The sequence below is a fragment of the Geospiza fortis genome, unplaced genomic scaffold (genome assembly GCF_000277835.1).
Source record: "Geospiza fortis unplaced genomic scaffold, GeoFor_1.0 scaffold730, whole genome shotgun sequence".
NCBI classification, from domain to species: domain Eukaryota; kingdom Metazoa; phylum Chordata; class Aves; order Passeriformes; family Thraupidae; genus Geospiza; species Geospiza fortis.
Genome location: NW_005054458.1, coordinates 1,502,527 through 1,515,678, shown reverse-complemented (window position 1 = coordinate 1,515,678; position 13,152 = coordinate 1,502,527). Strand labels below are relative to the sequence as shown.

General features: G+C 38.9%; 1 protein-coding gene across 4 annotated transcripts in view; it reads right to left on the bottom strand.

Annotated features, from left to right (window-relative positions):
- Window positions 1-13,152, bottom strand: part of CTBP1 (C-terminal binding protein 1) — a 231,513-nt gene that overhangs the window by 12,230 nt on the left and 206,131 nt on the right. For all 4 annotated transcript variants that reach the window (XM_031062713.1, XM_005427880.2, XM_031062715.1 and 1 more), the window contains 3 exons: window positions 11,293-11,499; window positions 5,000-5,214; window positions 1,012-1,142 (listed from right to left, as the gene is read on the bottom strand). In XM_031062713.1, coding sequence (XP_030918573.1) covers window positions 1,012-1,142; window positions 5,000-5,214; window positions 11,293-11,499 — 553 coding nt within the window. The remainder of the gene's footprint in view (window positions 1-1,011; window positions 1,143-4,999; window positions 5,215-11,292; window positions 11,500-13,152) is intronic.

Here is a 13,152-nt window from a genome sequence, read left to right as displayed (position 1 = left end):
GAATCCAGGGTATGCATAAATAAAATTAAGTATTTGTGATGTGGCATCATGCCTCAGCAGATAAAAAAATTCTGACTAAAAGGATATTATTCTATTTTTTCAAAGGTTTTATTTCTTCCTCAGGCTGGAATGAGAGCTACTGTCCTCTCTCCAGTCTTTGCAATCTGCCCTGAATCTGTTCTTCTTCAGAACTTATGTGGATTGTTCCAGTTAAAAATAACAATTTTCCCTGCCCAGCCTGAAAAAGTCTTGTCACATGCAAGGACTAAGCCACAGCAGTCTGTTCTCAAGCCTCAAGGACATATGAAATAGGCTCATTTTGATGAGGAGTGCTGATATCTCAATGCCAATGCTACTTAGGGGAGTGGTGCATTTCTGCCTGAAACACTGGACTTAGTAATTCAAAAACTCAGGCTTGTGCTACCAGCCCTGCTACTGACAGTAGAGTGACTACTCCCCTCATAAAGGGTAAACCAAAACAAAACCTGCACTCTGACAGCCTTCCTGAACCTTTTTTTGCAACCTCTCACACACTTATGGCTTTCCTGCAGAGGCAATCTGGACAAATATATTTTCCTTCAGAAAGGTGTCATAAAGCACTTCTCACACCACATCTCAATTCTTTGCCTTTGAAAAACCCTGTTCAAGCATCAGTTGCCTCCAGAGCTGCATCAGTGGCAAAGGTGCACTCTCCTCAAATCCATGGCCAGGATTTGAACTCAGGTTCCTGCTATTTCTACTAAATAAACCCACTGGTTTTGTTTTATTTTTCTTTTTAAGGATCTTTTTAAATCTTGGATGTAATTTTTTTCACTTCTAACCACATACAGAAACTCTATCTACATTTGCATTAATCCAGTGCTGCACAGATTCATGTTGCTTTGCTAAGGAATATTTAGCTACCAAATAAAACAGAAAACTCAATTTACTTGTTGCTGTTGATTGTATCATGCACTAAGACTTAAAAATAAGAAAGTGAACAAAATAAAAAGAAAAGAAAAGGAAAAGCACCTGAATGGTTCTGACTCATGTACATCTAAGGCTGCCCCTCGTATCCTTCCTTCCTTCAGGGCCTGTGCAAGTGCTTTTTCGTCTACTAACCCACCTCGAGCTGTGTTGACCAGGAAAGCCCCTTGTCTCATCTAGGGAAAGTTAAAAACAAGAATGATGAAATAAAAATAAATGAAATAAAATCGTTGTGGCATTATTTTTTACTCAAAAGAAGCATCCATTACAACAAAGGCTATTCAGCTGGTTTAAACTGTAACAGTTGTCTTCCCTTTCCATTGGAAAGTACCATCAAATGTGATGCTTCTAACATAAATGCTATTTCACAGCACTTAATAACCTTTTGTTTCTTGTAAGTAGTGTCTTTTAATAGAAGCGTTGTTTCAGATATTGTGCAGTAACATGATCAAAAGATACAACTGTGCATATGAAAGTGACAGATCATTTTATGCCTTTTTATTTCACTGTGAAATTGCATGAGACAGGAACTACAGCACATTCTTAAACAAATTCATATTTTGTGGCTTTCAACTTTCACACAAATAAAAGCCTACATGAATTTTTCAGAAAAATCAATGCTTTTGGATTTTCAAACACTTTTCCCTTTAGTTGCCAAAACACAGTAGATGTATGCATTATTTATTTTTGTTACTTCAGCTTCCTCCTCCCCTGTGAGACTTTTCAAATAAAGGTCTAAAGAATCCTTCTATTATTCAATTAAAAGGCATGAAAATGAATTTGGTTGAGAACGCTGTGTGCCCAGGAGAGAAGCTGTGCTGTGCATTGTGCAGATTAGCATTGCAGATGACACTACCATCAGTATGGGGAGAACTACAACAATTTACACCATAATACATCCACAACTTGAAAACAAAGTGGCAGTTTAAATAAGAGAAATGGTACTGAAATAAACATAAATTACAACATCCTGCTTCCAGCCACCCTGGTATTTCATCTTTGACAGATATCTCAAACACCTCTGTGCATGAAGGAAAGCACATGAAGGGCAGGAACCATGGAGAAGATGAATAATGAAAATCTCATTTTGAACTGACTCCATCTCTCAACATAAAAATAAGCAAACCCCAACATTCTGACACCAACTCAGCTTCATGAAACCTGCACATCAAACTAAACCTTAGGTAAATGGATCCTTACACTCAAATACTGATTCAAAATGCCAAATTCATCAACAACAAGGAGGTTTGAATAAGTCAGTTTTGGTTGGTTTTTTTTTTTTAATGAGGTCATACAGAATATTAATATGCACATGCTTGCAGTGTTTTATAAAGAAAAAACCCACCATATTTTACTGGCCAACTCTCTGGGTTTAATGTGGCCCTGCCTCTTTCCATTTGCAGACTCCTGGGCCTACAGGAGATCCATCCACACAGCAAAACCAAACTCCACTTACAGGGGCAGAACTAAAGGATGCTTCTCTCAGCTTTATGTAATTAATTTGGGAATCAGAACAGCCAAGAAACTGGGGAAGGATCTTAAGCTGGTAACAAGAAGAGATTCCTTATGGGAACAATCACTGCACCTCCAGTTCTTGGGTCAGTTGTAGGAACTGTACCAAAACCAGCAGAGGTGGGCTCACACAGGAGCCACTCACAGCTGTGCGGACACACCATAAAGGCTCGTGGGAGCTCATATACCCTTCCCATTTCTGGGCAAACTGGTCATTTGAGTTCTAAGTACAGCAGGGTGTATTTACAGGCCCTCTGAAAGACATGAACATTTTACTTAAAAGCAAACCCTGCTAAAATCTTCTGTCCAATCCATCCAACAACCTTGCTTGAGTTTCCATTTTAGGACTATTTACAAAGTTCCAGAACTAGCACTAAGACACATTCAAATCAAACAGAACATGTCTGCATAAATGCATTCTAGAGGGAATGAATTATGTGACTCATGATAAACTGTCAGGGTGGATGCAGCTGGAGATGATCCTTAACAATGGGTGGAAGCTTGAAAGAGCTTCACAGCTGGAACTGCTGACGTCTGTTAAATTCACCTACACTGAACCTGCAGAGCTGCTTTATAAAAGTATTGTGCTTAAACTACAGTTTTTTTCTCAAATCTGTGTAACTAAAGATGACCTCAGTCTCTTAAGAGCACAAGTTCATTGAAACACTTCTCTGAGCTACTCTTCTCTGGGACTCCAAGGACAAGCAGGATGGCTTTACAGAATAATGATTAATTCACTAGAAAAGTTACTTAAGAGAAGACAGACACCAAATTTTCAAAGACACCTCAAGTGTATGTAATTTCAGACTCCACAAAATTCAGGGTGAGACTTCAGTGAAATGAGATGCACCACACTTTTCTGTAATTTGTTTAAAAACTGGTTATGACATGCGCATGCAGAGTTGGTCAAAAATGGTATGCAATGCTCTCTAGAAATTCTAGGCCAACTCCAATATCTGTCAGCCTAAAACAGAATGTGCTCTACATAAACTGTGCAGTCACAGGGGTTACAATTTCATGGGTTTCACATCCACTTTACTATCCAGACTGCCTCACCCAAACTCCTATCCAAAGCAAGAACTATCATCTAACACTTTAATTAATCCTTGCTTTGATCATGAAGGATAACAAATAGGAAGATAAATGCTTACTTAAGATACTTTCCAGTGCAGAGTTTATTACAGGCATTTAATTTCAGATGGCATTACTCAGTTTTAACATGTTTTCCTTTGTTTCTCCAATTAATGTGCTGTGCTTCTCCAAAGCTCAACACATTTCTCTGCCTCCACTCAAAAACTTCCTGTGGTGAACTGGCCCAAGTTTCACAACTGCTGTAAATAAAGTGACCAATGCTCAGTGGTCCCATGGAATTCAATGTGATGCTTTTTGGTTTGATGTCTGCTTGAAAAGACATCTCACCATGTAATAACTACTGAATGTACCCAGCCATACAACAGAACACAATATTCAAGGCAGGGTGACAGAGCTCTGGTCTCTTTGATTTCATTTTAAGCTCCTTAATTTTTTGGAGTTTTAAATCCCAAATCCTGATTTTATGTTGTGATGGATTTGCAAAATCCCTGAACTCTCAAATCAAGAAGTGTGTTGCACTGTCAGTTTTCTGCCATGATCCTACATGATTGTGGAACATGCTCAGTAAGTTCTTCAGATCTAAAGTTCAAGAACTGAACAATTTCTCAGAAGACAAGCAATGATTTTGCTGCAAAAGATTGCTACTGTCATTGTTACCAACATATAAACCCACTATATATACATATATATATATAAAGAACAGCCAAATCAACCATTCTATCTTAGGGTTTCTTTCCTCTACACTGCTTCCATTCTTACATCTCAGAGTTTTACTTCTGGCTGTTACCTACACTAAAGCTGGAGTCAAACTTTTTCATTAAGTGTCTGGCTTCTATTATCAAATTTTTCAACAATGGAGCAGTTACTATGCCCAGATTTTGAAATTATTTTATTATTTTGTGTATTACCTATAACTTCATGGAGAATTTAGTACTAACTCCAAGAAACATTATTTTTCCCAATAATGCAATGCTGTAAATGAGCTCCATCCTTGAAGTGCTCTGTGAGCATCGGGACTGAGCACAGGGGGGAGCCATTTAGTCATAATCCTTAAATTGCATCAAAGGAACTCAAACTGAGGGACAACAGTGAAAGGCAGAACTGCTACCTGAAAATACACACGTAGAGGAAGGAGCTACTACAAGACACAGAAAAAGTGCTTTTACATCAATGCCACTTCATTAAATCTGAGTGATATTAAGAAGAGCGAATTATTTCCACATATGCAATGTTATTGAGCCAAAAAGACAGTAAAAGCAACAATACATAATCAATCAGCTAGTTCCTAATCAATTATAGACCTGTTTGATCTTAGAGCAGCAGAAGAGAAATATTTCTATCAAACAAGAATCTACTTATTTACAGAAATAAATGCTGTACAGAGTTGGCAACCAGCGCTGGTGTGGAGAGCACCCACAGAGATTATTACCTGCTTTATGGTGAAGTCATTAATAAGATGATGATTGTGTTCATTCAAGTTGCAGTGCAGGGTAACACAGTCACTGTGGAACAGCAGGTCCTGCAAAGTGCTCACCCGCTGCAGTCCCAGAGCACGCTCCATGCCATCTGAGAGGTATGGGTCATAGAAAATCACACTGAAGCCAAAGGCTTTGGCACGGAGAGCTACTGCTTGCCCAACACGCCCTGGAACAAGATAAACACACCATGAGAGCAGATGTGAAGCAGCTGGTGGGTGTAAGGTGGCCTCCTCCTGCCCAATGGGAACCCTTGTATCAAACCCTAACGCTCTGTGCAGCAACTGCAAGGGCAGAAAAGGGAGGTGTCTCCCATCCCACTCAGAATCATCACTGGGATCAGAAATGGTACATCTGGGCTGTGTCACACTGCCTTGAAACAAAGTAGGAGGTTTGCACCTTTTGTCACCAGATCTGTGAAATGCCAGAAGATGTCACGTAATCTGCAATAATCTGTGTAATGTAAGGCTTGCCTGCTGGGCCTGTTTATGGCAAAACACCACTGCCTGTGAACACATCCTGCCAAGGGCTTACCCTTACCCATGTCAAACCAGTTGGCTTTAATAAAAAGCTATAAAATTAATCCTCAAAAATAGGTACAATAACAGATAATTGGTTTAATCTGAAGCTCAACCATTCTCAATACACGGAATCTCCTTTCTGGTATTTTCTTTCATTTTGAGTAACATCCTTCCAGCATTAAAATATCTACAAGAATCCTGTCATCTAAGGCTTTAAAATAAATTTTATTCAGCTACCTGAATGATAAATAAACACAGTCCATCATATGGTATCTAATTAAGAGAACTGCAGTCCCACTTGGAATTGACACTGAACTTTGCTTTTTTGGTCCACTTCCCTTACTGTCATATTTCAGAGCTGTGCCCTAAAGTGCTGTATGGGCATGACTCCACACCACACATACCAGGAGGTGTGTACTCCCCTTTGACACACTACCAGTAAAACAGAGAGGGAAAAAAACCTCTGAGTACATCTAATGAGTTACAGGCATTTTGCAGAGTGAGAACTAACACACTTTTCAAGTCAGAAGTTTACAGACCAGATATTGGTCTGTAAACCAACTGGAGTACTACATTGGAGTACTACAAATGCTGGATAAAGATGTTTCAAAAGCATCACTTCACACACCATAATAACAATGCCTAATTTGGGAAAAAAAAACAAAACAAAAAACAAACCAAAAAAGTCAACAAATTTCCCTTTTTAACATCTAAGTTTGTTCAAAAAAGCATCAAATCCACCCAGGGAAATCCCATCTCTTTCCAATTGTGCTTGAAGGGATTTCCCTCTGCTTTTCAGTTTCTCTTTGAATAAACTTCATAAGCCACAGGAAAAAAGGTTTTTGCTGATCACTTAATGTGAACACAGCAATTCTGCAGTGCTTAGTGACAGATGTGCTTGGAATATTAAACAGTATATTAATCTGACAGGGGCTGTCTGCTTTTCTGTGGGGACACCAGGTTAGAATCCTCCTCAAAATATTTCACTTCAACACTTGCATGCATGTTATTTGTTTGCTTTCCAGGCTGTTTTTATAAATTTGAATTAGAAAATTTTCAACACAAACACTGTATTGTTTCCAAATTTTGGCATGTTCACAGCTCAAGGAATCAGTCACACAACTGTAAATATTTTTCATTTTTTTTAACAAAGCATGTAACTGTTACTCCAGCTCCATCCATTTTCACATGCAACATTCTGTCACCTGTTCTTTTTTTTTTTTACACTTTTTACAACACTAATACCTGAGGGGATTCACAGCAGCAAAATCTCTTACAACAGCCTCTTCAGTTAAAGCTACACTTCATTCACCCCACCCAGGCTAATAAACCAAAGCCTTCTTTAATGGGCACAGAAGTTTCCTTCAAAAACACTAGGGAATCTCATCCCTATTTCTAACCAGAATTATCCTATTACAAATATTTTATGGGATAAAACTCTTCTGCAATTGACAATTTGTATTTAGTCTTAATCATTAAACAAGTACACAACTGGACACAAGGAATTTGCCAATTGTATTTTAAATTACCATCTGATGTAAAAGAACAACTACAAAACTATGACCTTTTTTCCTTTTCTGAAAACCTTCTACTATATAAGACTCTCCTGGGCATGAGGGGGGTTCAAAACCTACCTCAACACACTGAGGACAATACAGCACACAAAGCATCCCACCTTTGAGACAACTCTATGTTAAGAGCATATCAAATTGTTATGAATATTCATGGCTGCTTTCAGGGAGGGCAAAATCTTAAGCTCAAAACCTTAATTTATTAGTTGGCAGTGTGAGAAGAGCGCAGAAAATGAATGTTGCATACAATTGCAAAAAAAGCAGAAAGCAACAAAAGTGTATTTTCAAGGAAATCAAAGTTCTAGCAAGGTGCATTCATCATTTCAGAAGATCTCCTGTTATAGCCTCATCCATTCAACTCCCCCAGAAGTCTCCCAACTCCCCTCAACCCAAATGTCCCAATTTATAGGTGTGTCTGACATTGACCCTGCCAATGACCTGACCTGAGTGCGACACTACAGCAGCTGCAGGTCAAGGACCCTGCTCAGCCCTTGGGCAATGCACACTCATCCTATGCTGCTATTGCAAAGTTTTATAAAATGACCCCGATACCATGGAAATGATGATGATGACCTGCCTGAAGACTTCCATGGAAAGAAAAAGTGCTTTCACTTAGCAGATCTTTCCTGCCTGTGCAACAGCAGTGGAGAATATAGGCAATTTTTCCTCCTTCTTGGAGAACTCTGAAATGTGTAGAGTGCTGTTCTGTTACATTGCCTGCTGAGCACATTAAGAGAGCCAGTAGGACTGCTAAGAGTAGATCATTTATTGCAGAGTAATACCACCCAACTCTTAAGCTTTATTTGCTTATAACACAGGTTAGTAATTTGGCCAAGCATCTAGGTAGGGCAGTGGGACTGTTGAGAGAATAGAGGAGGTGACGAAAGACAAACTGAGTGATGACATTCACTGTGATGTGGAGACAAATTTATTTAAAAGAATTTCACCTTTCTTGGGTGAGGAAATGCATTACTCATTAGTCATGAGCATTTCTCACTCAGAAGGAAGGGAAAGGGAGTGCAACTTCACTGCTGTAAAATTATCATTAGAGCAGAACCAGGGCCAGATGTCTATTCATCCAAGTACTTATGTGCTGCTGCTCATAAATATTCCTCCTTAAAAAAACTCACAAACCCCTATATTTCTAGATACAAGGAGAAAAGGTAGCTTTTTTTTTTAAATGCTGGACTTATTATCCACACTTGTGATGCATCACTTAAAATGTAGGACACTGGACAGTAATAAAGATTAAAAGTGACAAAGACAGCTGTTAAATGATGTGATATTATTATTTATGTAAAGCTCAGAGTCAGACACTTCACAAAGACAGAAAGAAGCATGGGCTGTGCCCTAAGGAGCTCAGGGGCTAACCAAACAACACAACAATGACAGATGGGATCCAACAAGCACATGAAGGAGGCATTATGCTGTTGAGTCTCTGCTTATCTTCAAGCTCAATACAAGCAGAGGATGAGAGATGGAGTTAACTTTAAAGGAGGAACACAGAGTAATAGGATTAAGCAGGACAGACCAAGTGTCAAAGCAGGAATATGCATGAGAGAGAAAGAGAGTGGGTGATGGAAAGAAGGCAAGTGAGTCACGAAACTTGGCTAGATCAGTGGATAAGGAAGCGAGTAGCTGAAACTCTGGAGACACAGTCATTCCCCAGCACAGAGATAGGCAAGAGCTAGGGTGTTTCTCTTTGGCAAACAGTAAAGCCCAGGAGCAGATGTTGAGAAGGTCTGCAGTTAGCTGTTGCAGCAGCAATGATAAATTTAGGTAACCCACTGCTGAAGAGACCACAAGTTTTAAGACAAGAATAGAGAAACACAGTTGTGGTTGAGCAGAGATGATCTCAGACACACGCTGAGGACAAAGGACAGAAACTGAGACATGACACAGAAACAGAGGAAAGGGCTGAGCAACAGATGATGAGAACTGTTTATTTTGTGTGTAATACATCCACTTCATAGCATCTGGGTGGATCATCACTTCTGACACGGACATGTCTAAATAATAAACTGAGGCAAAACTCCAGATGTGGGGAGAGGCCACTAGTGAAGAAACACAACCTAAGGACAACAAGTCTTTGGTTGTAAAGGCATGTTTTAATCTGAAACTCAAGACAGCTAACCCTTGCAGTGATCTGTACTAGAAAAGGGTGCACATCACAGTCTAAGTGCCTGAAGCACTCACACAAATTCTGGTAGATCTTCTAAGTCTACATTTTTACTCTTCATTAATACATAGATTCATAGGAGTTTGTTAGAACAGGTCTGACTCAAAGTATTGTGCCTATTCACACACATGCACAAGAAGGAAGAGTGGAAGCTTTCAAAAGTGACTTTACAATTTAGTATTCTTTGAAATTTTGAATATTCTATGGTAGGAAATACATAGGAACAACAAAAGGCAAGAGATAATGACTGGTCAAAAACTACAACAAAATTGTGCCCTTAAAAATCAGATTTTACTAGCCTTTTTAGTGTAACATGCATACCTGGCTTGCTTAAAAAGGCTTGCTTTTTAAAACTAAAATCAAAACCTAGCATTTTGTAAAGCTTTATACACATACTGGCAATCTGATTACCCATTTATTCCTCTATACTTCTCAGTCATCAAGAACAAAACCAGCAAAACTCACTTAAGGAAGTCAATGATGAAAGACTTTCTTTCTAATCTCAAGTCTGAATTTGTTCAGTAAAAACACCAAACTGAATGACAACAGTATCTCCAGCAAGTTTTGAAACTTAAGCCAAAGCTTAAGTTGCAAAAACCAGGTATGCATTTCCATTTTGGAAACACTGCAGGCAAGCATCTATGATTTAGGTACAGATGCTGTGACTGTGAGCACAATAATCATTGTGGGTTTTAATGAAATGCATAATTACATTAGTATAGATCTGAGAAAACAGCTTCATGACTTCTTGAAAATTATATTTTAAAGGCAATTCTTTGGTTGTGAAGATGGTTCTGATGTACTGCATGCTCATTCAAATGAGCACTACGTAACACCAGACTATTTTCAGCTTCCAAAAGTAAGAGTTCGAGACTGAAGTTACTTGACAGCAATGTGTAACTGGAGCAGTCATTTAAATATGATGCTTTGTTGTCAAAATCATATTACTAATTCCTGTGGATGAATAGCACAGCAATTACATCCACAGTCTATCAGATCTGTGTAAGACAAGCACGACTGAATAATTTTTATATAGAAACTGACTTGCTTGTTTTTCTTCTCTACTTCTGCAACAGACAGTAATTAATTCATCTCTAGCAAGCCTGTCCATCTGTTGGATGCTGAAAAACATTTAGGGTCACTCAGAGAGGTAAGTAGGTGATTTTATTAGGTCTGGAAACATTTCAAAATTTCTTGCGTATATTCTTCCTCTCATTAGAGTTGAAAAACAATTTCAGATCCAGCTCAATGAAATGTACACAGTAACTGCTCTGCAGGGTGCTACTGAAGCAAAGACTTTTTAGTTACGTAAAAAACTGTAAAAAGAAGAAAGTCCAAACAAAACCAGATATGAAAATGGATAAGGGATAAAACATACACATGTAACTGGGCTGAAGCAGCAGGATTCTTGTCCTGGAAAAAGGAAATGATGATGTTTCCTCTTACAAGCAGACAATACGACAACAGAAAGATGTTGTCATCTTATTGCAGGGTTCCATAGTGTAGCCTGCTTATCACAAAAGTTTCATACCTTCTTGGTGTTTCTCATGGGCAGCTCCTCAGAGCACTGAGTCTTTCTTCTTCACAAAGCCCCCAACTGACTCCAGTTCCCTTCTCAACCAGCCACTCCACTCTTTTATAGCACTCTTCTTCTCATTGCTTACAGCTGTGGCCTGTTCCTAATCTTTGATAATTGGCCCAGCTGCAGCTTCTTAGGGTTAAGATTACTTTCTACACTATCTTTATTTTCTTATATTCTATCCCCCTACAGAAAGACATACAGAAACTCAAAGAATTGAGAGAACATTAGCACTAAAATAAGTTTTCTGAGGAAAATTATTGTCTAAAGGGAGAGCATTTGAGTTATATAACCTTCAGGAGTGAACAAATGCTCCATGTTTACAGCTCAAATCTTCACTTTTTTTTATAAGCAATGGGCAGCAAAGAGCATGAAACCACATATGAGGACAACATACCTAATCCAATAATGCCCAAGGTCTCCCCTCGGATGCGGGCAGCTCCCGAGGCCACCTCCCGGATCTGCTCCACGCTCTGGACCCTGGTGCCCTCGCGCAGGGCCTGGTGCAGCCAGGTGGTTCTCCTGTACAGGTTCAGGATGTGGCACATGGTGGAATCTGCTGTTTCCTCTACGGAGGCGGCTGGCACGTTACACACGGCGATCCCTGCAGGCAGCAAGGAGAGGATGCCAGTTACCAAACAATGTTAATTTCTTCCATTTAACAGCAATACAGGAGCATGATGTTTGAAATCACACCTATTTCAACATGTCTTGCACAAATTCTGAGTTTCTGACTGTAATGACAGGCAGAATACCTGACATAATAGTTGACAACTATGTGCCAACTTATTTCTTTGCTTTTTTTATTACTAATTATCATGCTTTTATTTATTGCAAACTAAGGCACTGAACCACAGAAGGAAAGCACTGAAGAGATCTGATAGTTTAGAAGATGGTAATAAGCATTTTACATTTCCACTGAGCTTGGTGTTTTGAATAGCCAAGAGAAACCTGCCTTGCTCGCCACAGTGTGGTCAATGATCACAGTTTAGGTTTAATTGTGTGAGTTAGCTTTCCACCATTGGACAAATACTCTACCAAAAGCTATCTGTGCAAATTAAAAAAAGGATAAAATGAGTTATAATGACAGCAACTCTTATAAGGGATAACTGTTAGTAATTCCACATCATGTGTAGGTAATCATGATACAGGAAAGGACAATCTGTTACATGTTGCACAGGGGTTTTCAGAATTACAACAAACAACATCCCAGTCCTTTCTTGGTCCCTCACATTAAAGGGAACCCATCTAATTGTCAATAGGAAAATGCAAAATCTGCTTCTGCATGGCATGCAAAGGTAATGCCAAATAAGCCCATGTTCCTAACAGCTGAAAAGTCACCAGCTAGCATAACATCAGCAGCCTAAATTGTTACAGCCACAGAAAACTGTGGAAGGTGGATTATTGATTCAAGACTCACAATAAGCCTATTTTACTTCAAAAAACATACGGAGCAACAAGTGATTGGAATTACACGCAAGTTATCCCATTCTGCTTTTTACCTTCCAGTACTCAACAGACAGCAGTTAAGCAAAATGCTTGAAAAACTTTGTGTCCTTTTGGACTTGTCTCTCTTCAGTCTTTCCATGTACTGCATGTTCTTTCTCTAATCATCAGCTCCCACAAATGTTTGTGTCTCAGTTCTGCTGACTGAGACAACAAACAGCACGCAGTATAATTTCATGGTGGAGAAGAAAAAAAAGTGTTTTGCATCCTAAAAACACCCAAGAACTGTTTTTACTGTTTGGGATTTTACATAACTAGATATTCATTAAGTCCTCAGCTAATACCAGAGTATCTTAGGAAGCAAAGAAGAATAAACAATCTCTTCAAAAACAGCATCAATAGTAATATGACAAATAATAAGCTCATGCTATATTTATCTATGTTTTACATTCAAATGCCTTTATTCTGCTGCCCAGTACTTTTTTACAGCTTTCTCTACATCACTAAAAACCTGGACAAGGAACTTACAGAACTATTTTTCTTTCCTCTGCTGCAGAGATAAGCCTGTCTGCTGAGTCACTGCCCTTAAGACTTACAAGAAGATGTACCAGCATCATTTGCTGGAATATTAATCTTGGCATCCTGCTAACATCAGTGGTAGAAGGAAATTCACCATTTTTAAAATGGGGAAAAAAGCTTGACTGAGAGGGAGAGGTGAAAGACTGAAAAATCACATCCCTCTAAGTACCTCACATTAAAAACTTGCATTTGTTTATACAAAAAAAAGTCTTTTTCGTGGAGCAACAATGCA